At 36.6% G+C, this 25,677-nt stretch overlaps 3 protein-coding genes and 1 pseudogene across 4 annotated transcripts; 3 read left to right on the forward strand and 1 right to left on the reverse strand.

Moving 5' to 3' along the window:
* Window positions 1-3,526: 3,526 nt before the first annotated feature.
* LOC125608802 lies at window positions 3,527-6,880 on the reverse strand (annotated as a pseudogene).
* Window positions 6,881-13,947: 7,067 nt separating this feature from the next.
* Window positions 13,948-17,960, forward strand: LOC106421961 (mannosyl-oligosaccharide 1,2-alpha-mannosidase MNS2). The gene is made up of 14 exons (XM_048779309.1): window positions 13,948-14,331; window positions 14,489-14,536; window positions 14,621-14,794; window positions 15,045-15,157; window positions 15,386-15,451; window positions 15,606-15,777; window positions 15,859-15,948; window positions 16,164-16,288; window positions 16,380-16,445; window positions 16,618-16,726; window positions 16,810-16,911; window positions 17,004-17,084; window positions 17,167-17,337; window positions 17,413-17,960. The coding sequence occupies exons 1-14, from the start codon at window positions 14,161-14,163 to the stop codon at window positions 17,662-17,664; spliced, it is 1,740 nt and encodes a 579-aa protein (XP_048635266.1). The 5' UTR covers window positions 13,948-14,160; the 3' UTR covers window positions 17,665-17,960.
* A 921-nt stretch (window positions 17,961-18,881) lies between these two features.
* On the forward strand, window positions 18,882-19,988 carry LOC125608803 (B-box zinc finger protein 32-like). The gene has a single exon (XM_048779310.1). It carries the CDS (start codon window positions 19,081-19,083, stop codon window positions 19,744-19,746), a length of 666 nt encoding a protein of 221 aa, XP_048635267.1. The 5' UTR covers window positions 18,882-19,080; the 3' UTR covers window positions 19,747-19,988.
* A 2,539-nt stretch (window positions 19,989-22,527) lies between these two features.
* On the forward strand, window positions 22,528-25,255 carry LOC106421835. 2 transcript variants are annotated; one of them, XM_022719551.2, is made up of 9 exons: window positions 22,528-22,919; window positions 23,246-23,434; window positions 23,552-23,654; window positions 23,990-24,069; window positions 24,157-24,234; window positions 24,338-24,429; window positions 24,498-24,609; window positions 24,714-24,839; window positions 24,941-25,255. In XM_022719551.2, exons 1-9 carry the CDS (start codon window positions 22,635-22,637, stop codon window positions 25,055-25,057), a joined length of 1,182 nt encoding a protein of 393 aa, XP_022575272.2. In that variant the 5' UTR covers window positions 22,528-22,634; the 3' UTR covers window positions 25,058-25,255. The 2 variants fall into 2 exon arrangements, with proteins under 2 accessions (XP_022575272.2, XP_013718120.2); XM_013862666.3 differs by having other exon boundaries at window positions 22,530-22,919; window positions 23,240-23,434.
* The last annotated feature ends 422 nt before the right edge of the window (window positions 25,256-25,677 follow it).

Consider the following 25,677-nt stretch of genomic DNA (forward strand, 5'->3'; position numbering starts at 1 on the left):
TTTTATTTTTCAATTGCAAAACTAACATGGAAGTCGTCTAGATATAACAAAATACTGATTTTTTAATTTTTTACTGGACGACTTATGTGTAAGTCGTCCAAGAAAAGTCAAATTTCTGACACAATCCGGTCAAATGCAAAACTAACCCGTTTACCCTAGACGACTTACATGGAAGTCGTCCCGAAATTTTTTTATAACAAACAAAGATGGATGACTTCCATGTAAGTTGTCAAGGTTAAAAAGCAATTGCAAAACTAACCCAAATGGACGATTTCCTAGAAGTCTACCAAACGACATCCGTGGAAGTCGTCTGCGTCAATGTTTAATAAATTTTCATTTTTTCACTTCTCTTCCCTGATTTTTTTTCTGAATTTTTCAACCAATTTTCTCACAGATTTTTCACTCTTCTTTCTCTCTTTCTCTCTGAACTTTTCTCTGGTTTTCTATTTGTTTTCAGGACGTCCAGAGGAAAGAGGAGGGTATTTTATATCATAAGGAGTTGTTTCAGATGAGGGTTTTCTCCCAAAAAGATAAAGCTGAGGTTAGACAGCTGGTGACATGCTTCAGCACACCAAGCAGCACAAGAAGCTGAACATTTTCCTTCCATGAAGAAAGATACAAGCAGCTGAAGCAAACAACTTGTGACCAGCATGTGACTTTTAATGAACAAGCAGGTAACCAAGTAGGTGCATGTCATGTAACCTAATTACTGAGGAAACAAGTAGGCTAGAAAGTGCAATGGCATGTGACTGTTCAGAAATAATTTTAAGAGTTGTGTCGATATTTTTTGGACAGTTTCGACTAACTATTTTTCATCCTTCGAATCTCGTATTGCTCTGGGTAAACTCGCTCAGCATGAATAAAAATCAACAATAATAATTAACACTCGACCAGAACCATCAAGAGATGGTCTTTCGACCAAAAAGACAGCTCCGTCGAGAGATTAATTCACCATGTCGATTTTTATTTAAATTCGGATCGACCAATCTTTACACCGATCTTAAAGCATTTTCTCGACCAAAATTACATCTGCTCGTCAAAATTATTACACCCCCTCCCAGCACGGAGCTCATTTGGATTTTTGCTGCACTCTCACTACTTGATGATCAAGGCATTGTAGTGCCGCCACACTGATTTGCCTACCAAAGCCCATATCACATCAAGGGTTGGGAATGTCAAAAGCGTATGTAAGTAATATATTAACTTATTCTGTCTGACTCGTCTTGGATTGTTGTCCGACTTTCTTAATTTATAATTTCAGGATGTATCGTATGTCTTGGTACCAACCACTATGATCTTCTTTATGTGTAATATTCTCTAAGGGTTTATCAATTTGATTCCATCTTTTTCCACTAATAAAGAGAGTAATGAACCATCAACATTTTATGAAACCGAGCAACACAAACACATTCTCTACATGTAACTAAACGAAACAAAATTAACTTCAAGACACGAGGGAAAGACCAAAGAGGAACATAAGCAAGTGATTTTAAGATTTCCTTGTCAATGTGGAAAACAAATTACCTCAAAAATAAAGCAGTGGCCCCTTAAAGTGTAGGGCAAAAAAATGGCGGTAAAACGCGTGTTTGCGTTTATGGCTGGAAAATTCGTTTTTGCGGGAGAATGCATTTTTGCGACTTTGGCGGAAAAGTGTGGTTTTGGTGGAGGAAATGTATTTTTGCGTAAAATGTGTTTTTTGTTGTTTTGGCGAAAAATAAGTTTTTACGATTTTGGTGGGAAAATACAGTTTTGTCATTTTTGTGAGTAACAAAAATGATATTAGGTTTATGTCTGTAATTTGTAAATTATATTAGAGGCATAATAAACATTATATCATTTTGACAGATCCATCTCCATCTCCATCCAAATGGTCTAAAATTGTTTAGCTGGATAGACTTTAAAATTAGGGGTTTTTGCAAAATTGACCTACAGCTTAAAGTCAAACACAAAACTAATCTCATTTTTTTTTGAAAATTGGTTTTGCCCTATTCACCCCACAAGTTCATATAATTTACGAAAATGCCATCAATTTTTTTTTTCTTTCGAAAATGACATTTTTACTCTCTCACCCTCATCATCTTCAAGTAATTACAAGATTGCCATTGTCATCAATACCACAACCACCATGAACAACCAATTTGAAGCTCTTAATGCTCCCAAAATCGATTTACCTTCTTCTTTTTCCATTCTTGTGAACTAAACACAACATATCTCTCACTTTCTCTCCACAATGAGCTAAAAAAATCCAAGATTTTGATTCTAAAATTTGTATGGTTCATAGAGTCATAGAAGCTAACGATTATGGGTGGGTGACTTTCGTTTGTGATTTTGTGTGCTTGGAGAAGCCTTATGTATGTTAAGGAACTTATCTCACCAATTTAAGGTATGACATCGAGTTTTTTTCCAGATCTGTTCGTCAGACGACTTACTTGGGAAGTCGTCTGGCTGTAGACGACTTACCTGGAAGTCGTCTGGCTGTAGACGACTTACCTGGAAGTCGTCTGGTCAACGCAGAGGTTATTTTTGTAATTGACTTTGAAGTCTGTAACCTGAGACGACTGAAAGTTAAGTCGTCTACTATTGTTTGGTTTCAAAAAAAATTCCAAAGAACCTTGACGACTTACATTTCAGTCGTCATAGGTTAGTTTTGCATTTGACTGGATAATTTCAGAAGTTTGACTTCCCCAGACGACTTACATTTCAGTCGTCTGGCGAAAATTAAAATAATAATATTTTTTTTAAAGTAAACGACTTACAATTAAGTTGTCATAGGTTAGTTTTGCAATTGAAAAAAAAAACTTCAAGATTTAATTATACACAGACGACTTATAATTCAGTCGTCCACCAGACGACTTAATTGTAAGTCGTCCAGGATTTTTTTCCGAGATTCTGGTCAAACCTCGTAAATCCTGGACGACTTACATTTCAGTCGTCTCATGGACGACTGAATTATAAGTCGTCTGTATATAATTAAATCTTGAAGTTTTTTTTTTCAATTGCAAAACTAACCTATGACGACTTAACTGTAAGTCGTCTACTTTAAAAAAAATATTATTATTTTAATTTTCACTAGACGACTGAAATGTAAGTCGTCCAAAAAGTCAAACTTCTGAAATAATCCAGTCAAATGCAAAACTAACCTCTGACGACTGAAATGTAAGTCGTCTAGCTTTTTGGAGTTTTTTTTTAACCAAACAATAGTAGACGACTTAACTTTCAGTCGTCCGAAATAACAGATTTCAAAGTCAATTGCAAAAATAACCTCTGCATTGACCAGACGACATATAGTTTAGTCGTCTAGACAACTTAGATTGAAGTCGTCCGCGTCTTCTCCACTAGTTTTTAAGTCTTCTACGTTAGTTTTTGAATAACTTGTATTTTTAAGAGTGATAAGTAACTTCAAGATATGTAAAACTCATATTTATAAAATATGTTCTCTCCCTTAGTTTTACTAAATTTGACTAAGTTTTTCAATGCAAACTTATAAAAAATATGATATGCTTTGACTAGTTACTATTGTTTGTTTCCATCTCTTAAGTATTATTGTTATAGACAATAATGATGACTATTGTTATGAGTTGGAAGAAGGGTTAAAATGCTTCTTAAAATGTTGTATCAGGACCGTGCCTGACATTTGCAAGACTAGAAGCGAGGAAAAAAAATTGGCCCCTGTAACTTTATATAAAAATAACTTAAAATAATAATGTCAAACAATATCAAAAGATAAACATAATAAAAAAACATAATATTACATTATTTTTGAAATATAGCTCTTTTTGCAGTTTTATTTGCAAACTCATCTATCAAGTATGTAGAATCAAGTTCTTTAACCATAGCTCTTTCAATCGACAATATCGATAATCCATTCAGTCTTTCTTGAGACATACTCGACCGCAGATATGACTTTATAAGTTTCAACTTTGAAAAACTTCTTTCTGCTGTAGCAACTGAAACTGGAATGGTCATCATTCTACGGTATGTAGTCCATGTGTTTGGATAACATCTTTCCATCTTCTTCAAAAAATCTAAAACCTCAACCTGTTTCTTTATTTCTTTTGGTAGAACATTTCTTAGAAGCTTCAACTCCATAAACAGATCATTTCCATCAATGTCAGAATGCACACCATGCTTTAGATAAGCTTCTAGGTTGGCACAAGAAGTCATCAGACTGTCATCTTTTGCAGATTTGAGTTTCTGCAAGTCAAACAAAAATCCAAAAGTCTTCTCATAGTTTTGAAGTTGATCAAACCGTGTCTCAAGGGAAACCAAACTTTGATCCACAATTTTGATGAAGTAATCAACCCTGAAATTTTCTTCTGCTGTTAGCGTTACGCTTTCTTCATCATTTTCAGGTTCTTCATCGTAATGTCGCTTTTTTCTACTAGCACGTTTTGGTTTCACTGAAAAGCCAGGATTAATCTTCATATCTATAGCAATCCGTTCAGCTTCTATTTTTGCTTCTTGAAAGCCGGTTTCTCTGTAGCTTTTCATAAAAGAAACAAGTCCTTGTACATGAGAAATAGCAATCCCAATATCCATATCTTCTGACTGCAAAATTTTGCTTACTTTATTCACAGCAAATAGAAGCTCATACCAAATGACTATTCCCAATAAGAACTCGAAATTTCCAATTCCATGAGTGTCACTCATTGCAAGAGACTCAGCTTCACTTCTTGTTCTTGGATTATCACTGTTATCTGCCAAATAAAATAAAGCTTCTCGAATCTGAGGTGCTTGATATCGTATTGCTTTCACACTGTTGACGCGACTCTCCCAGCGAGTTTGTGATAATGGTTTCACTGTAATACCATTCACGATATCTCTGAAAACTTCAGCATTATTTGTTGAAGAAGAAAACAAGCAATAAATGCGCTGAAGAATTCCAAAAAACGAAACTGCTGTCTCTGATGAGGAAGCTATATCAGAAAGCACTAGATTCAAACTATGACAACCACATGGTGTGTAAGCTGCTCTTGGATTAATTTCCAGCAACCTTTTTTGCACTCCTTTATGCTTTCCTTTCATGTTTGACCCATTGTCATAACCTTGCCCTCTAATGTCATCAATACTCAAATCAAGATTAACCAATACATCTTGAAGGGTGTTGAAAAGCCCTTCTCCAGTTTTGTCTTTAACCACCAAAAATGTCAAAAAAAATTCTTCTATCTTTGGTGAGATCTCTGAAATATCCACGCATCGAATAACTAGGGACATCTGTTCTCTGTGACTGATATCAGGAGTACAATCAAGAATCACTGAAAAATACTTTGCCCGTTGAATCTTCTGTATGATTATCTTTTTGATCTCATTCCCAAGCATTTCTATCAACTCATTCTGGATTTTGTTGCTGAGGTAATGATAATGGGTCTCACCTTTCTCAATTCTTCTAACATGCTCTATCATTACCAAATCAAAATCAGCAATCACCTCAATCATTCCCAAAAAGTTGCCATTGCCATCTTGACCAATCTTGTCTTTTACTCCACGAAATGCTATATTATTCTTAGCAAGCCCTTTTACCACAGCAATGATCCTCAACAAAACATCTCTCCAATGTCTTTTCTCTTTGTTGATTTCTTCTTGGACAAACTTATCAATAGTCAAATTCTTTTGCAGCCTCACTTCTAGCTCCATCCAACTAGTCATGCAGATGATATGCTTATGACTCTTTTCACGTTTTCTAAGCATCTCTGAAACATTTCTCCAATCACTGTAACCAGTAGTTGCCAACTGATTACTATTTTTATCTCGTGTGAATAATTTACAGCAAAAACAAAAGATTTGATCTTTTATTTTAGAGTAAATTAACCAATGTCTATCTTGCATCTCTCCATTAACTATTTCTCTTGTGTATGATGAATGAGAAAAGCATCGTCCAATTTTATCTCTAGGAAAATGATAATCAGCTGGCAATCTTTTTGATGGACCTTTTTCAACCAGAAAATCTCTTGTGTTGTTGTCAATATTTTTCCAGTTTGCAGGATCACTGATATCCTCACATGAATGATACTCTTGTTCCTCTTCTTTATCATCTACATCCTCATTCTCTTTCTCTTTTTCATTCTCATTCCCATCCTTATTCTCATTCTCACATCCAGTCTTGCCTTCCATCTCTATCTCGATCTCATCTTGAATCACATCCTCCTTCTGATCATCCTTCTTCTTATTGTCATTCTCATCATGGTCTTCACACACAATCTCAATACCAGTCTCAGCGTCATCCTCAATTTCATTTTCATTCTCAATAACATTCCCATCATCTCTTAAAACATCAACTGTATTAGGAGATTTAGTATTGGAGAGAAGATCCCACATCGAATATATGAAAGGGACTTGAGTAATATATAAGGGACTTGGGCCAATCCACTAATTGCCAATTGGTTTTAAGTTGGAAGCCTATAATAAACCCGAAACTTATCATGGTATCAGAGCGGGCCCAATACCCTGACCCATTAATCCGGCCCGGACAGTGGCCCGATCATCCCATTAGCTGATGGCCCATAGAAGGCTCAGTTCCACCGAGATCGCTAGAAAATAAAAAGCATAATTTCGGAGGGGGTATGATGGATTCTGCGAGATTAATGGTTATACGCACCATTATCTCGAGGGAGGGTATTGGAGAGAAGATCCCACATCGAATATATGAAAGGGACTTGAGTAATTGGTGCAGCCCTGGAATGGCTGTCTCTCCCTGGATCACTTGAAGGGGGCGTGGGTGGATGAAAGGTGATGGATATGGTCTTCTCCTTAGAGCTATGGGATGCTATAAAGATGTTTTTTTCTGCTCCACAGACACAGGATCACCCTGCTTAGTGTCTAGGATGGATCACAGAGATAATCCTTGCAAACAGAGAATCAAAGACTCGATCTGTATCAAGGTTTGTTGATTGATGTGGGACACAAGAGAGATGGCTCGCCTCCTGATACTCCAAGGCTTCTGATCTGGATATGACACACCAAATCAGAGAACCCAAGCTGGATATTACACACCAGCAGAATTGAGAGAAAACTCAAAACAAAGAAGTTGAAAAAAATGTCGATTCATTGATTTTTCATGCCAAAACGTGGCTACATATGTTAAAAGAATAAAACTGAAAACCCTAAATTTAAACCAAGATGGTTTAATCTCCTAATCCAATTCGAAATTGGTTAATTTTAAATACTAATCTACCCAAATCTGGTTTACTCTAATTCCTAATTGTCTTTGGTTTAAATTAAATGAAAGCCCAATAAACTAAACCCATTACATTGCAATTAAATCAAACCAACAAGCTGGTTCTTCTTTGGTTTATGATGGGCCACGACTTGAACTTGATTTGGAGTGTCTCCTAATGAGCTTTAGATCCTCCACGTCCTGTTAGGCCAGCTAGAAAGCAAGTGGATCAAGATTCTGGCTGCAACTCTCTTTTTGGACCGAAAAAGCCTTATTTCGCCTAGATCCAAATATAGCCCAATCCAGAAACTTCCTGACATGTTTTCCTTGTTCTCCATACATATTTGGACGAGGTGAATGGTCTCCATAGCTCCTGTTAAGCTCAGTTGGTTGAATCCTCTTTGTTCAAGCTGTTTCAAGGCAGTACCAACAGTTCTTCTCTTCTCTCTATCCAGAACCTCATAGATCATGCCAATAAGAGTATGATACTGTCCATTAAACTGCACCATGATCAGTGGTATAGCTGACCCATACATTGGCTTCAATCCATTGATTCCAATCCTGATCAGGATCACACCATCCCCTCCTCCTTTAAAAGGATTTGTCCTCAAATCCAAGCTCTGTAGGATGATAGAACCTTGATAATTTAACTCCAAAGTTCCTGACCTGGCCATGAGATATATCATCACCTCTCTAGTCTCTCCAGGATGAAACACAAAGCTCTGCAGTCCTTCTTCATGTCTCAGCAACATCTTGGAACTTTCCTCACTGCATGTGGCTTCCAAGGCAGATGATTTCTCCACTTTGTTGAGTTTGCAGTTGAATGCTTCTCTCCAGGATGATCCTATCCACGTCCTGCTCATGAACATGAGACCATGTACTCTCAGTTTAACATCCTTCTGGTCAGGTGGTCGTGTGGTTTGGTCCCCATACTCATCCTCCAGTTCTGGCTTCTCTTTAACCACCACCAGTTCCTGTTTATCTCTTCTCAGCTTGTTCTGGTCAGTTATGAACCTGATAAAGGACGTGTTACCTCCTGACTTTTCTTCATTCTCTCTGCAAATAGTTTTTATCATACCATTCTCTCTCCCTTTAAAAAGATTTGACCACAAATCTTGTTTTTCAAGAGTGAATGAACCTTGCAAATTGAGCTTGTATGCAGTTGCTTTCTGATCCAGAATTGTTTGTTTCTTCTAACCACACACAAGCTTCCTCCTGGTTCAAAAACAACTTGTTGCAGGCCCTTAACAACTCTCAGATGTTCCACTAAGCTGAGCTGAAGACATACCAAAGGTCTGATTAGTAACTCACAAGCTAAAGACTTAAAGTTATCACCTTGCTCAACAGTAGGAAGCACCAATTCAAGAGCTTTAGATGACCCTCCAGGAACCTTTTCTTCTTGTTTTATTTGATCAGGTACGTGGCCACACTCAGCTTCTGCAACTTCTGCCTCCTCCTCTAGTTTTAAACAAAGAGTTGTTGGTTCTGGTTCAGTTTTATGACTCTCCTCAATCTGTTTTATTGGAGAAGCTAATATAGAAGCTTGCAGCTTTTCCTCCTCTTGTTTCAATGATAGAACAGGAACCACAGATCTTCTCTCAGCCGGTTTTAATGGCAATTCAGACCAATAGGCAGGCTGATCTAAAGTAGTAAGCTTTGTTGCTGCTTCTGGTTTTAGTTTTGGAAGTTTCCACTGCGAGACAAACCTCTTCTTCATCAAGGTCTTCATCTCCACCCATGAAATAATTTGAGGTTTTTTTTCAAATCTCCTAGTCTGAGAAACTCTCTGCCACCATGAGAATGCACTTCCACAGAGTCCATTGACTGCTAGACATACCTTTTTCTTTTCAGTGTAGTATAGGAGTCCAAAGAGAAACTCCATCTTCTTTTCCCAATCAAGGTATGCCTTTGTATCAATCTTCCCATAGAAGAATGGAATTGTAAGCTCTTCTTCATATCCAGACATAGAATACAGTTTGTTAACTGATAGATTTCGTGCTCCCTTGTTAAAACTTCAAACCCTAACCCTCAAGAGGCTCTGATACCACTTGGTGCAGCTCTGGAATGGCTGTCTCTCCCTGGATCACTTGAAGGGGGCGTGGGTGGATGAAAGGTGATGGATATGGTCTTCTCCTTAGAGCTATGGGATGCTATAAAGATGTTTTTTTCTGCTCCACAGACACAGGATCACCCTGCTTAGTGTCTAGGATGGATCACAGAGATAATCCTTGCAAACAGAGAATCAAAGACTCGATCTGTATCAAGGTTTGTGGATTGATGTGGGACACAAGAGAGATGGCTCGCCTCCTGATACTCCAAGGCTTCTGATCTGGATATGACACACCAAATCAGAGAACCCAAGCTGGATATTACACACCAGCAGAATTGAGAGAAAACTCAAAACAAAGAAGTTGAAAAAAATGTCGATTCATTGATTTTTCATGCCAAAACGTGGCTACATATGTTAAAAGAATAAAACTGAAAACCCTAAATTTAAACCAAGATGGTTTAATCTCCTAATCCAATTCGAAATTGGTTAATTTTAAATACTAATCTACCCAAATCTGGTTTACTCTAATTCCTAATTGTCTTTGGTTTAAATTAAATGAAAGCCCAATAAACTAAACCCATTACATTGCAATTAAATCAAACCAACAAGCTGGTTCTTCTTTGGTTTATGATGGGCCACGACTTGAACTTGATTTGGAGTGTCTCCTAATGAGCTTTAGATCCTCCACGTCCTGTTAGGCCAGCTAGAAAGCAAGTGGATCAAGATTCTGGCTGCAACTCTCTTTTTGGACCGAAAAAGCCTTATTTCGCCTAGATCCAAATATAGCCCAATCCAGAAACTTCCTGACATGTTTTCCTTGTTCTCCATACATATTTGGACGAGGTGAATGGTCTCCATAGCTCCTGTTAAGCTCAGTTGGTTGAATCCTCTTTGTTCAAGCTGTTTCAAGGCAGTACCAACAGTTCTTCTCTTCTCTCTATCCAGAACCTCATAGATCATGCCAATAAGAGTATGATACTGTCTATTAAACTGCACCATGATCAGTGGTATAGCTGACCCATACATTGGCTTCAATCCATTGATTCCAATCCTGATCAGGATCACACCAGTAATATATAAGGGACTTGGATCAATCCACTAATTGCCAATTGGTTTTAAGTTGGAAGTCCAAGAAACTTATCATTTAGTTATTTTGACAAACCTCAACATTGAATTTTCTTGAGTTTTGATGAATGCATCTTGATCTCTTCTTCTTTTCCGCTTTGATGCACCAGTTTCTTCACCTTTTAATGGTTTTGGAGGCATCTTTTAGTTCTGCAGCTAAATTAAAAAAAAAATCTTATCACTGACATTAAAACTGATGATCAAAAGACTAGATAAAAAAAGAGATGACTCCATATTGGATTTTTAACATTCTAATAATTAAACAAAACTTTACCAATGGACAGTGGTTCGTAGATGATGTATTGATGTAGCCTGTAGGAGAAGCAAAAGACTTCGTGACTTTGTTAATTGAGAATTAAGAGAATAGTTAGAAAACAATCGATTAGGTTTTGATAACTTATTTTTCTTTTTAGGAATTTATATGATTAATGCTGATCATTATCTTATTTCCTTTTAATTTTGTTGTTACTATATTTCCTTTTTTTATAAGTAAAGTTCGTTTTATTTTTGACAAAAAAAAAGTTAGTTTTATTTTCGTTTTAAAATATGATACAAAAAGGTAGTAGATGGCACTCGAACCCGGGATGCCTAATAGCTTGACTCAAATAACAATTACTTCACCATCTGTGCTACCTAAGATCTTGAAATATTGGCCCCAAATTTTTTTTATCCTTACCGGCCCTCAAGCAAATGCTTGATGGGCTTGTATCCAGGCCCGGCCCTGTGTTGTATCAATATGAAGCTACCAACATTCTTGTTTATTAAGATGAGAAAAATACCATTGGAGTTTATTATTGCATATGAGAGATCCAAAGATAAGAAAAAGGCTACTGAAGTCTATTATTTCATTGATTTGTAAATGTGTAAACACATTGTTAGCACATTTAATACATCTTGGAAAACATTATTACTGATTTTACAAAAAATTCACAACTAAAAGAGTATACATGCAATTCACAAAACAGACCACAAACAAAACTATTATAGATCATTCATCTACAAAGACAAGCTTGGATTCCACTTGAGTAGACAAGACCAGACGACTTTTAAGAAGTCCAGACGACTTCTAAAAAGTCCAGACGACTTCCAGGAAGTTCAGACGACTTTGTCAGAAGACTTTTAGGAAGTTCAGACGACTTTACAGGAAGTCCAGACGACTTTTAGGAAGTCCAGACGACTTCCAGACGACTAACAAGTAAGTCGTCCCAGAAGTCTTCCAGATCTGAAAAACCTGCATATTAAATCCAGATCTGAAAAACCTGCATATTCAAAAACGTTCAAATGGCTTAAAAACAGAAAAAAATGAGTGGAAGATTAGATAAATCTACCTTTACAGAACACACAAAAATACATATCTAAAAATAATAGATCTACCTTTAAATTAGTGGAAGATGAGTACCATCTAATTAAAAACCTGCAAAAAAAAATAGATTAGTAAGAAAGACATGAGACAAAATTGAAAAATTTCATATAAAGTTTGGTGTTTTCAAGTCAAAGAGATTATAGTGGGTTTGGAGAGTTTTAGTTTGGGAAAAAGGTAAGAACTTTATACAACAAAAAGTTACCAAATGAAGAAAAATCAGACATAAGAACTTACCAAAACGCTCAGAAAAATCCAGACGACTTCCTAGAAGTCCAGACGACTTCCTGGAAGTCCAGACGACTTCCTGGAAGTCCAGACGACTTTGTCAGAAGACTTCCAAGAAGTCCCGACGACTTCCAGACGACTTCCAGACGACTAACAGGTAAGTCGTCCCAGAAGTCTTCCAGATCAGAAAAACCTGCACATCAAATCCAGATCTGAAAAACCTGCATATCCAAAAACGTTCAAATGACTTAAAAACAGAGAAAATGAGTGGAAGATTAGATAAATCTACATTTATAGAACACACAAAAATACATATCTAAAATTAATAGATCTACCTCTAAATTAGTGGAAGATGAGTACCATTTGATTAAAAACCTGCAAAATAGATAGATTAGTAAGAAATATATGAGACAAAACTGAAAAATTCATATAAAGTTTGGTGTTTTCAAGTCAAAGAGATTAGAGAGAGGTTGGAGAGTTTTAGAATGATGAACATTACATTTTTGTTGCAGCCATTTGAGAGGAGGAGAGAGAATGTGTAAATTTTTCTTTATATAGGGAGACAAAAAATCCAATTAGGTTAAATATTTTTGACTCAGACGACTTCCTGGACGACTTACATTTCAGTCGTCTGGTGAAAAAATTAAAACAGACGACTTACATGTAAGTCGTCCAGAAGAGTTTAATATTTTTAGTGGGAAATTAAATATTTTTAGCGGGAAACTAAAATAGAAGACTTTCCAGACGACTTACAAGTAAGTCGGCTGGTTTAAATTATTTAAGCGGGAAAATAATTTTTTTAAAAAAATTTTAGGCGGGAATATTTGGACGACTTACATGTAAGTCGTCTGTTTTAATTTCTTCACCAGACGACTGAAATGTAAGTCGTCCGAGTAAAATGATCCGGTTAGGTTAAAACGTACATTGGTAAAATATAAGGTTCGGTACGATGTGCACGACTGAAATATACGTCGTCCGGGTAAATTATTCAACAGACGACTGAAATATAAGTCGTCCACACCCTAAACATAACCCCTAAACTTAATTATCTAATTAAACACTTCATAAAACCAAATCAAACTTGAAAAGTGTTTACTATACACAGAAATAAACACATATAGGTGAAAACTAATTTTTGAAAAAAAACATTTTAGTTTTCCAAAATCTAACCCTAACAATACATACAATACTACAACATATGTTTGCCAAACTCCTAAACCAAAGTATTTCATGATTCACTACTTCCACTCATCTATCTTCAAAACAAATCAATTTTATCATATCTTAATTTATATCAGTTAAAACTGTTTATAATTACTTGATTTTTATTTTTTACGCATCAAAATATTTTTTTTTAAGATTTATAAATTATTTTTAAAATAAACTGGTACCAGACGACTTACACTTCAGTCGTCCAGACGACTTCCAACATCTCAGACGACTCAGACGATTTACTGGAGCTATATTCGTAAAAATGGCTTCTGTTTTTTTGTTTGGTCACAAGGGGCTGAGCTGTAATTTCACTAGGCTTTTAGGTTAGTTTTGCATTTGATTCAAGTTTGGGTATAGGTTTGGGATTAAAATCAAGTTGTGGGTTAGTTTTGGCAAAAACCCCTTAAAATTAAATCTAAATTTCTGAAACTCATCCTGATGAACCATTTAGATGAGTTGCAACTTTAAATCTAAACAAATAAAACTCTCATCTCCATTCAGATGATTCATCCGGATGGTGAAACAAACAGACCCGTAGTGAAGTCACAAGACGCATCTGCCCGCAGCTGACTTGTTTATTATTGTAATCAGGATATGCCATCCAAACCCCCTGATCTACTCTCGTCCGTACGGCAAACAAAGTCCAGTATTTAGCTGGTTTAGATTTTATTAAACAAAATTAACAAAACCGGTAAATCATTGAGAACCAATCGCAAAGCGTCCACCTCAGAAATTCACGAGAATAACGAATTTTCACACATGTAAATCAGCGGTTAGCGTTGTCGAATCAATTCTCTTCTCTTTGCCCCCACATTGTTGAATTGTCGTGTGCTTTAGAATAAAAAGACATCACATTCTCCTTTCCAAACACTCTTCTTCTCTTTTACCCGTCGGATCTCCGACATTAAGTCTTTCCCCTATCTTTCCTCTGATCCCGATCTGTTCCTCATTTTTCTTCATTCTCATCCTTCTTTTTCGAAATTTTTTTAATCACCAGTCTTGTAGAGGAGTCACGAGATCTGATCTACCGTAATGGCGAGGAGTAAGGCGGTGGTGAGTGGTAGTCATGCTCATGGGATATGGAAATACTTCAACCCAGCTTATTATCTCAGAAGGCCTAGGCGTCTTGCTCTTCTCTTCTTCCTCTTCCTCTCCGTTTCCATGGTCCTTTGGGATCGTCATTCTCTCTCCCGTGATTACCAGGTGTTTTACCTTTTCTCTATATGCTCCTCTGGATCTCAGTTTTTTTTTAAATCTTGTGTTAGGGAGAGATAGCTCTGCTTTGAATTGCCACCAAGAGACCATACTAGTTTATTGAAAAGAAGAGTGAAGTGAATTTATTTATTTTTATTTTATGCAGCTTGAAGTTTCCAAGTTAAATGAAGAAGTTATGCGGTTGCAGCTGTTGGTAAGAGCTTATCCGATGTTGAATACCTTTAGGATTTTTTTTTTGATAAAAAAGCTGCTCTCACATTCATTATATTTCTGATAGTTAGAAGATGTAAAAAGCGTCGTCGCGGAGGATGTATCTGTGAATAGTAGTACATTGAAGGATGATGTCCAGGAAGATCCGCTTGATGCCCAGAGAATGCTGAGAGTAAAAGAAGCAATGATTCATGCTTGGAGCTCATACGAAAAGTATGCCTGGGGACAAGATGAGCTTCAGGTACAGCTTTATGTTTGTTTGTTTGATTGACAACGAGTTCTACAAATTAGATTTTTTGGTTCCTTCTTTTGATATAGTATGGTTAATAGAGTATGTCAAGTTTCAACACTTTTCAGAGGCTTGCATGTATTGTGTTGTTTACCTAGTTAAAAAAAATAATCAGAACACTTGCAATGGTATGCAATAGATATATGTCACTGAAGCTATCTTGTTTCTTTCTCCATTTTTTTTTTGGTTTTTGAATTATCAGCCCCAGACAAAAGATGGCGTTGACAGCTTTGGTGGCCTGGGAGCAACTATGATAGATGCATTAGATACACTCTACATAATGGGTCTAGATGAGCAGTTTCAGAAAGCCAGGGAGTAAGTCTATCTCTTCTCTCCTCTCGCCATTTTCTAGGATGATCTCTCTCTAGCATGATATGAAAAAAAATTGTGACTTTTTTCTAGCTGTAACTGCTAACCCCTATAAAGAATCATGTTTCTGCACTATCCAATTGCTTTCTTTTCCATTATTTAAGCTTCAAACTCCCAAACTTTGCCTGTTCATCTTTTCCAGCCTTCATTTGCTTATTCTCATTCTTTTTGCAGGTGGGTTGCAACCTCATTAGATTTCGACAAGGATTATGACGCCAGTATGTTCGAAACAACTATAAGGTTGCATTGAACAGGTTTACCATGTTGTTTTTCGGACCTGTAGTAATAAGAGTCATCTTGTTTAGGTTATATGTTGTGGTTGCGCTTAACAGAACATGTGGTAATGGATGTCTTGCTTCTGCCCTAACATCTTTTCTCTTTCTCTGGCTTTCAGAGTGGTGGGAGGGCTTCTCAGCGCGTATGATCTTTCTGAGGATAAACTTTTCCTTGATAAGGCTAAGGATATAGCAGACAGATTATTGCCAGCATGGGACACTCCATCGGGTATACCATACAATATTATCAACTTGAGACATGGAAATGCTCACAATCCTACATGGGCAGGGGTAAGTCCTACTACATGTGGTACTAGCAAGCTAATGTGGCCTATAAGTTTTAGTTGATCTTTTGCTTCTTTCTTGTACTAGGGAGACAGTATTCTTGCAGATTCTGGTACTGAACAGCTCGAGTTTATTGCCCTTTCCCAGAGGACAGGGGACCCAAAATATCAACAAAAGGTGCGTTTCCTCTGTTAACTTGTAGCATGGTTGACTTACCACATATCCATCTGCCTATAAGATTAGTGATACATATTATTATAACTATTGATTAGTTATAGATAACTTATTCTATGTATTTGTATTATAAACTGATCAGGTTTTGGATTTGGCAATAGTTCAGGATATATAATTTGCAACTCAATGGTTAACCTGTTTGTAACTCTGTGTATCAGGTAGAAAAGGTTATTTCAGTACTAAACAAGGACTTCCCTGCGGATGGTCTACTTCCGATTTATATAAGTGCCGAGACAGCTAATCCATCGCACTCTACCATTACATTTGGTGCCATGGGAGACAGGTTTTTTTTCCCCAACTTGATTGCATTTTATATTGCTGCTTGTCTTATTCCTTCTGGTTTGATATGTGACGGTTAATATTTTTGAATACAGCTTTTACGAATATTTGCTCAAAGTTTGGGTGTTTGGGAGCAAAACTTCATCAGTGAAACACTATAGGTAAGTTTTTACTCTTTTCTACTTTGTCTATATACGTATGTTTCGTCTTATAAGTCAAAGACAAGAAGAAGATTGTTGATTGTCCTCACATGATGATATCTATGTTCTTTCCTTTGCTTGGTATTGTAGTTTTGGTATTTTGTACTGATATGTGTTGAAATCTTGGCATCAGAGATATGTGGGAGAAATCAATGAATGGTCTGGTAAGCTTGGTTAAGAAATCAACACCTTCGTCGTTTACATATATCTGTGAGAAGAGTGGAACCTCTTTGTCCGACAAGGTATACCCGTCTGTGATAAGTGAAAATCTCTGTTGCCTAGCGTGTTCCAGTTCTCATGTTTCTTTCTCATCATCTATGTTCAGATGGATGAGTTGGCATGCTTTGCTCCTGGAATGTTGGCTTTAGGAGCATCTGGGTATAATGATCCCGCTGAAGCAAAGAAGTTTCTCACCCTTGCTGAAGAGGTAAAGCTATGGCTTGACATCAATAGGATTTTCAAACAATTTATTCTGTTGGAACTTTCGCCTTTATTTCTATTTTTTCCACTAATCTGCAGCTTGCATGGACATGTTATAACTTTTACGAATCAACACCAACAAAACTGGCTGGGGAGAATTACTTCTTCAACTCTGGGAGTGTATGTCCTTTCCTTGTTTGGTTTATGTTTACATTTGCTGTTTAGTATACAATCTTTAAACATGATTATGATGATGATTCAGGACATGAGTGTTGGAACATCGTGGAACATTTTGAGACCAGAAACTGTGGAATCACTGTTTTACCTCTGGCGGTTGACAGGTAACAAGACATATCAAGACTGGGGATGGAATATATTTGAAGCGTTTGAGAAGAACTCTCGCATAGAGTCTGGATATGTCGGTTTAAAGGATGTAAGTAGTTCTCCTTAGGCTCCAAATTAGACCCCACATTATAAAGTATAATCTGATAGTAGATTCTTTTTCCAGGTTAATACAGGAGTTAAGGACAACAAGATGCAAAGTTTCTTCCTTGCTGAGACGCTCAAGTATCTCTATCTCCTCTTCTCCCCCACAACGGTGATTCCCTTGGACGAGTGGGTATTCAACACAGAAGCTCATCCACTTAAGATTGTGCCCTGGAATGATCAGGTGAGTCTCGGACAATCCACGGCCGTGCAGCAACGCAAACCAACAATTAGATTACGCCAGAGGCGGATTGGTCGGATGACAAACAAGTAAGCACGCTCGCTCGCTTGAGAGATCACAGTGTAAATTCTTGCTTTGTGATTTCACTGGAGTGTGGATCAGTGGAAATTTCTTAACTGACCAATGAGGATTTTGGCTTTGGCTATTCGAAGACCCCTGTAATATGTGGTCTCTGTTGCTTTATTCAAGGAACCATTTTTTTAAAAAAGATTTCAAGATAGACACTATGTTATATTAGTGGGGTAAAATAAGTAATAACTCAACAGGTTTGTCTTGTGTTTTGTACCCTTTTAGAATATGAAAATTAAAGAGTACTGTTTTTCATGCTTTTTATCAGAGGAAACAACTAAAAGAATTTTTCAGCTTAATTTTTTTTTATTATTGTCCTGTCTTTTAGTCAAGCTAGGCATGGGCATTTCGGATATCGGTTCGGATATTTCAGGTTTCGGATAGGAGGCTAGAGGATCCATTTACTACTTAACCTATTTTCGGTTCGGTTAGGTTCGAATAATAAAATTAGGAATCGGGAATACCCGAAAATATTATGTTTTCATTTGGTTTTGGTTTGGTTCGGATTGCTCGGGTAGTTCGGTTAATTCAGATAAAATATTAGTTATTTAGGGTAAAATATCAAATAATTATGATGATTTAGATAAGAATTTTGGATTACTTTGGATATTTTGAATAAAACTATCCAGATAGTTTCAGATTCTTTTGGATAGTTTGGATACTTTATAATAATTTAGTTATCCTCAACTATTTTCATATACTTTTAACAAATCTTTAAATTAAAAATATATATTTAGTTATATTATTATATGTATATATAGTTAATATTTTTATATATTCGGGTACCTGTTCGGTTTTCGGTTCGGTTCCGATTCGGTTCGGTTATTTCAGATATAAAAATATAGAAACTGTTTGGGTATTCGAGGATCCGGTTTCAGTTCCAGATATTTTAGTTCGGTTTTGATTCCAGTTTTTTTTGTCTACGCCTAGTCAAAGCCTTAGTATTAGGAAACTCCACATGAGTCCGAAAGAAACAAAAACTAGAAGAGAGAAATAACGCAGAAGAAATGAAATGGAAACAAAACAGAGTGCAATGACCAAAGACTTTGGTGTGTTGACTAAATCTCCACGTCACGCCAGAAGAAGAGGAAGAATGACACGGGGGCTAGTGCAACGGTTTAAAAGTAATAACCACAGATATCACCAGCCTCAAAACCTCTCCACACGTCAATTCTCCAAACCACATTTTCATATCTCCATCAAAAAAAGAAATATATGATTTTTGGTGAGAATTGTGAAAGAGGGAAAATAATAGCCACCCACTAGTATATATATCATCAAAACAATGAACCATAGTCCACCGTTTTTCTCTCCCTCAAGTCAAATCATAACTAAACATCCATCATTCTCCTCCCATCATCGATCATTACATACGAGAAGATGGTGAAATCCTGTGAGCTGTGTGGTGCAGAAGCCGATCTCCACTGCGCCGCGGACTCCGCTTTCCTCTGCCGCTCCTGCGACGCCAAGTTCCACGCCTCTAACATCTTGTTTTCCCGCCATGTCCGCCGCATCATCTGCCCTGCCTGCAAATCCCTCACCGGAGATTCCTTCTCTGGTCCTCTTTCCCCTTCGCCTCGGACTACAGCCTGCTGCTCTGGATCGTCTTCGGAGTCTTCTTGCTGCTCGTCGCTGGATCGTGTCTCCAGCTCCGAGCTATCGTCTACGACGAGGGAGAAGACGAAAACGTCGCGTGCCGTCGTGAACAAAGCGCGAGGGAGGGAAAAGGGTGTTTTGGTAAAATGGTGCGATGAGTTAGAACTAGACGGAGATTCTAGAAACGCCGTCGTTTCGTTGGCGTCTCTCGCTTTGGCCGTGGAGAAGCCGACGAAGGTGATTTTAGCGGCGGCGTTTTGGTTCGGCGTTAGGAACTCGCCGAAGAAGGTGATGCGGCCGAGTCTAAAGAAGGTGGCTGATGTGAGCGGGGTTGCAGCTGGAATGATACGAGCCGTCGAAAGCAAGCTGGCGCGTGCAGTGACGTTGCAGCTTAAACGGTGGCGCGTGGACTCGGAGGAAGGATGGGGTGAAAACGAGAATGTTATGTGACGTGGGTCCCGTATTGCACCTAGGCCTTTTTAGTGATACAAGTTATATGTATAATCGACGTGTTGATTTTTCTTTCCAAACGTTTAAAATGGTTCTGGAGCCTCGTGAGATGGTAGAAAATTCTTTATAGTAGTGTCGAGAATCTGGAGATTGAAATTCCAAATTGGTCTTCAAGTTCAGTTGCTGTAATGATTAAGTCCAATATTCAAACGAGTTGAAGAAAAGGATATATTGGATCGAAATTATTGGTGTTATGTAACCTAATCTAAATTAAGATATTCTAAAAACTAAATATATATACCTGTAAAATGTAAATATTTATAAGAACTCTACGACTAAGCATGGTTTAAGCTTAAACTCTTTAGTTTTTGATAACACAAAATTTTAACTTTTAATCACACTGCAAATGCATACTAAATCACAATAGTATATAAAGATTGAATCCACAAATATCAAGATTATACTACAAATAACAAAAAAAAGAAGAAGATAATAGATTGTTTCTCTAAAGCTAAGTAGAAAAGTAAATATGCAGATATAATAATGAAATAAAAAAATGCTAGGCATCAAAGAAATCACATAAAATCATTATAAATATAAACAATTTATAAGAGAATCAATTAAACATCATTCTAAAATTCAAAACACGAATGTATAATAGTTCAACCCATGTGTCTCTAATCAATATATCCAGCAAGTCAGCAACCTTGAAAATTAACTCCTGTTAAATCTAAGAGATTTTTTTCTTTTTTTAACGCTGATTTATTATGATCTTACAATTATGATGTAGGAAATATTACATAGACGATTCGACAACCGACAATACTACCTGCTTTATGAATACCTACGCCTAACTGCATCACTTGAGCCGTCCTATAAAGATCCGCGTCTGGCCAGATTTACTTGCACTGTGTAGATTTACTTGCACTGTGTTGAAGATCCCTTGCAAGCCTTTCCTCTGTAGTCTGCATAATTGTTTAATAAACCGCTCTTTCCGGGACTTGAAACCTGGATTTTCTGTAATCTGTAATAAATTGCATAGTCTGAAATTTGAACCCTAGACATGGGTGTAAAAGCCTTTAAACTTTAACCAATAGGCTACGGTGCTTCCACAAATCTAAGAGATTAGACATGTTTTAAGTTTGAGTTTCAAAACATAATAACATTCAGCTCTCAATGGCTAAAAATACCATGCTCACATGGATTATATTCAAGCAATCAAATCAACTAATCAATTAACCTAAGATTATGAACTAAGTGATCAATCAATTCTAAGCACTAAGAACCCTCAAAGTCTCTAATGAAAGTTCTCTAAATCAAACAATCCTTATCATTCATTCTTTTTAATCTTTTGAAACCGTAAAACCTAACTATCAATCTACTCAAACATAACCAAAAAATACAAAATTAATGATAAAATCTGCATAATTAGATTAAAGAGATATAACCAGTGGTAGAAGCAGAATTTTTTTTTTGGAGGATCAATTAATAATATATATATATATATATTATGTGGGTCAATTAGCAACATTTTGCAATATTAAGTTTTTAAAGAAATATATACATGTTAATTTTTTAAAATCAGAAGTCCACCAGGACCAATTGACCTCTTTGCCAACATGCTGGCTCCGCTACTGATTTTTATGTAAAGCCAAACAAAAATTAAAGAAAACTGATTTTTTTTCTTTTACTCGTATTGAAGCGTCGTTATAAAGATTACATTAACTTTTGACTTAATTTATGGGTCTACTTCGAACTTGCGGAAATTGAGAAGCTAATCAATATTTTATCTTGTGGTAAAATTTTAGCTCAATCGGATCGTGAAAAGTTTTTCATCTGTTGATAAACTTCTGATGCATCTGCATAATTTATCATCTTTAATTTTTATTTTTCTGTATTCAATGCGATCTATTTTGTTTCAACTAGACTTAAACCTTTGAAAACATCACAATAACACTAAAAGACACCAAAATATACACTTTGACTCGATAAAATACTTAAAACATTGGTTAAAAATTAATAAAAACACCGACATATCAGCTTATCAGATATACTGTCTAGTTTAGTAGAGGTAATACTAGTATATATATTGGTGATGCTGTCGAGTCTTAACCTGAATTTGAAGCTGACGTATGTATTCATGAGTTAAACCGGTTTTCAAAACTAATAAATTGTGAGGCAGAGACAACGTAATTAGTGATGCAAAAAAAAAATGGACAACTTAATTAGTGATGCAACAAAAATACAACTTAATTAGTGATGCAAAAAAAAAAAGACTACTTAATTAGCTAGCTAGCATGCGTGTAACTCATATCTCTTGTCTGAGGTAGTGAAATAATTTCCACGTGAGTTGCAGATGATACAAAAAGTAAACTAAATCATGATTTACATAAAGAAATTCCAAATTCATTTATTACAGTTTCCTATCGAGAGAAATTAAAAATCTATTTCCAATAACTGTTGTTGTTATCAATAATAGTAAATTTTATACTACTGATTTTATGTAGTCACCTTTGTGTGAAACGAGATATGCGCTAAAGTTAGATCATCTTTCGTATTTATCCTAACAAAAGAAAAACTAATAATCGATTTGAAAAGAAATAGGGGGGAATTTCATGTTAACCTGAAAATAAATAATTTTAACAACCTGAAATAATAATTTTTGTTTGTTTGTTTAAGGTTATCAAATAAATTTCCTTCAATCCCAATCTTTTACAGCAACAAAAAGATTAAAAAAAAAAACTTTATTTATTTGTATATAATCAAACCCTACTCTGGAAAAGTCCTAGTTCCTCTAAGCTTTACTTACTCTCAATAAAGGCGCCTGACGAATCTCTACCTACTGCCACACTGAAAGATCGCAAAAAGTAAATCTTCACCTAACAACCATGGAAGCGCTCTCTACTTCGTCATCATACATCTCTAATCCTCTCCCGAAAACAAAGCATCTCTTCAAACCTTCCCTCCTGCCACTCGTAGCTTCATCCCAGTCTTCCTGTTGGCTCTGTAATTCGCCACCCAAGCTGAGAATCCCCAAGTTGAGAATCAGAGACGGATCAAGTCACGGCCTTCGTATACACTCTCTCTTACACAACGAGGGTGAAGGTGAAGACAATCTCGGCGAAAGCAATGGGTTTGGCTTCTTTCCTGGGGACATCTTCTCTATATCACAGGTTCTCTTTTTCTTGTGGATTCTTAAAAAGTTGAATACTTTATTACAATTCTTGTCGTGGTTATGAGGGATTCTTTGTATTGGATACTCCTTGTCTCTTGTCTTGTGATTATTAGGTGTATTATCATGTAAAGTTCAATACTTTTTGATTACCAAAAAAAAAAAAGTTCAATACTTTATTACCGTTCTTGTCATGGGTATAGTTTTCTTTGTATTGGGTAAGCTTCAGCTAGTTCTGGATATGATGCAGAGCTTGTATTGGTGTAAAGATGGTAGCTTTGGCATATAAGCTAATAGTTTTTTTTTTAATGTTGTGTGAAGGAAAAGGTTGAGAGTGAGACATCTCATAGTGTAATAGATGTGGAGTCATCTCTTGCACTTCCTCAGGGTGCTGGGAACAGTGGGGGAAATCGAGGTGGGCTTTTTAGAACTCCCATATCTGGTGGAGTTCAGAACGCGACATCAGCTCATGCGTTGCCTAGGCCTGCTTTGGCTGTTAGGAACTTGCTGGAGCAGGTAAAAAGATCCGTCCTTTCAGATTGTTTTAGAGTTCCTTTTGTTTTTGCTTTGATGAGAAAGATGATAAGCTATTTTATCTGTTTGGTTATTGTTTTCTTTCTTGAATGATTCAAGGCTAGGTTTGCTCATCTATGCACGGTGATGTCTAAAATGCACCACCGTAGGGAAGGTTACCCATTTGGCTCTTTGGTGGATTTTGCACCTGATCGTATGGGGCGTAAGTCACACTATATCTCTCTCTCTTTCTTTGTATGTTGAAATGTTCTTTAGGATATGGATTTAGTGACTTACTACTGGACAATTGATTCATGAGTATTAAACGTCATCCCACTCTACAAAAAAGTGTGTTTTGATTTGGGTCTTGTGGGAATGTATAGGAGGGATTTTTTTCTGTCTTTATTTTCTTCAAATGTCATTATAGATGTAAGTATAGTATTTTCTTTGGGTCTGGATAGTGTTGAAGGCAATGCTTAGTACATTAGATGTCTTGTGTTTGGTGGCTGAGATAATAGATGCACATTTTCCTTAATGGCTAATGCTTTTTGGTTGCAGATCCAATCTTTTTATTTTCACCGTTGGCCATCCACACACGAAATCTATTGGCTGAACCTAGATGCAGTCTCGTTGTTCAGGTAATATTGGCTAACTGTATTCAAACTAGAAAAGCAAAACGGTTTTATTTTCTCTTTCGTTCTGTAATATGGTGATTTGGCTAGCAGATACCTGGATGGAGTGGCCTATCGAATGCTAGAGTAACATTATTCGGTGATGTGTACCCATTATCAGAAGATGAGCAGGTCAGCATCTAAATTAGTTTTTAATCTTTGTTTCTTTTCAATTTTGAGTATACATGAATCTTTACTTGCTAAAACATCATCTCTGGTTGTGGCTTGTTGGTAGGAGTGGGCACATAAGCAATACATTGCAAAGCACCCGCACGGGCTTTCAGAGCAATGGGGAAACTTTCACTATTTTAGAATGCAGAACATAAGGTTTTGTTTCTTAACTCATGCCTCCTAATCTACTTATCAACTCTATACTCAAATCTGAATATTGGCAGTGATATATATTTCATTGGAGGGTTTGGCACCGTCGCATGGGTTGATGTCAAAGAGTATGAGGCTTTACAGCCTGATAAGATCGCCGTCGATGGTGGAGAGCACAACCTCAAGGTTCTTTTTTCAGATTCAATAAAAGTTTTCCCCTCGATTGTTGTCTTTTGGTAAATTGAAGTTGGCTCTTACTTTTCCCCTTTTTGTAAAAAAAATTGTGGTAGGAACTAAATGCCATCTTCTCAAAGCCGCTTAGAGAGCTACTGTCTTCTGAATCAGAGGTAGACGACGCTGCTCTCATCTCTATAGATAGCAAAGGGATAGATGTACGGGTTCGTCAGGGTGCTCAGGTAATGTAACATTGTATATATATATAACAATTTAATCCCAAATGATTCATGTTCATGCGCAGTGCTTATCAGCTTTCTCTCCTCTGTTGGTTTAATTGCAGTTCAACATACAAAGGCTGCCATTTGAGGAAGGTCATGGTGTTGAAACGCTAGAAGAAGCTAAAGCTGCACTATGGAAGGTGATAGAGAAAGTGAAGCTAAACTATTTCCAGAAATGACCAAAATCCTTGAATTTGCAGAAATGACAAAACGCCTTCTCTTTAGAGTGTTGTTTGGTTACTCTTTTTGACTTTTTCGCTAAAGTTTTGTAGTTTGCTCTTTGTATTTGACAGAGTTACTAAATGGGATTAAAACACGACAATCTTGAAATAACAGGGTGAATCCTGAGTTTAATAATATATATTTCCATTCGTGGATTTGCAACGACTGCTACGTTGTGGAATGCAGTTGCTTGTTGTGGTACGCCAAGTCACGATTTTATACTTTGTTCAGGAAGAACCGATTTACAGAGAGCATAGTAGTCGGATTCATCATATGGTGTATGGATAAGTTATTTACTAACTAATTTGAGTTTCAAGAGTGTGTGTATTTACTATACAAAGAGTTTCTTTTAGTCCACCCTTACGACATGATTGTGGTGCAGAATTAGGTCTCTTGTCGCGCAAGTAACTCTGCTTTCTTGAGATTCCAAGTTTCTTCTAAATGTTATTGTGACAATTCGTCTCGTGGACCTCAGACTGACCCTGTATAGCATCAACTCTAATCTTTCATTTATGAGATTTTACTGATTCAATTGGTAACGATTTATCCTGCGAGAGGGTTGTTAAATGGTGAGAGG

The sequence above is a fragment of the Brassica napus genome, chromosome A5, assembly GCF_020379485.1.
Source record: "Brassica napus cultivar Da-Ae chromosome A5, Da-Ae, whole genome shotgun sequence".
Taxonomy (NCBI): domain Eukaryota; kingdom Viridiplantae; phylum Streptophyta; class Magnoliopsida; order Brassicales; family Brassicaceae; genus Brassica; species Brassica napus.

Excerpts from the sequence above, each read along its gene's own strand:
- LOC106421835 (XM_013862666.3), top strand. The coding sequence starts at position 22,635 with ATGGAAGCGCTCTCTACTTCGTCATCATACATCTCTAATCCTCTCCCG. Across the intron at positions 24,235-24,337 it reads CATTATCAGAAGATGAGCAG|GAGTGGGCACATAAGCAATA; the intron begins GTCAGCATCTAA and ends GCTTGTTGGTAG. Across the intron at positions 24,840-24,940 it reads GGGTTCGTCAGGGTGCTCAG|TTCAACATACAAAGGCTGCC; the intron begins GTAATGTAACAT and ends GTTTAATTGCAG.
- LOC106421961 (XM_048779309.1), top strand. The coding sequence starts at position 14,161 with ATGGCGAGGAGTAAGGCGGTGGTGAGTGGTAGTCATGCTCATGGGATA. Across the intron at positions 16,446-16,617 it reads TCATCAGTGAAACACTATAG|AGATATGTGGGAGAAATCAA; the intron begins GTAAGTTTTTAC and ends TCTTGGCATCAG. Across the intron at positions 17,085-17,166 it reads ACTTCTTCAACTCTGGGAGT|GACATGAGTGTTGGAACATC; the intron begins GTATGTCCTTTC and ends ATGATGATTCAG.
- LOC125608803 (XM_048779310.1), top strand. The coding sequence starts at position 19,081 with ATGGTGAAATCCTGTGAGCTGTGTGGTGCAGAAGCCGATCTCCACTGC.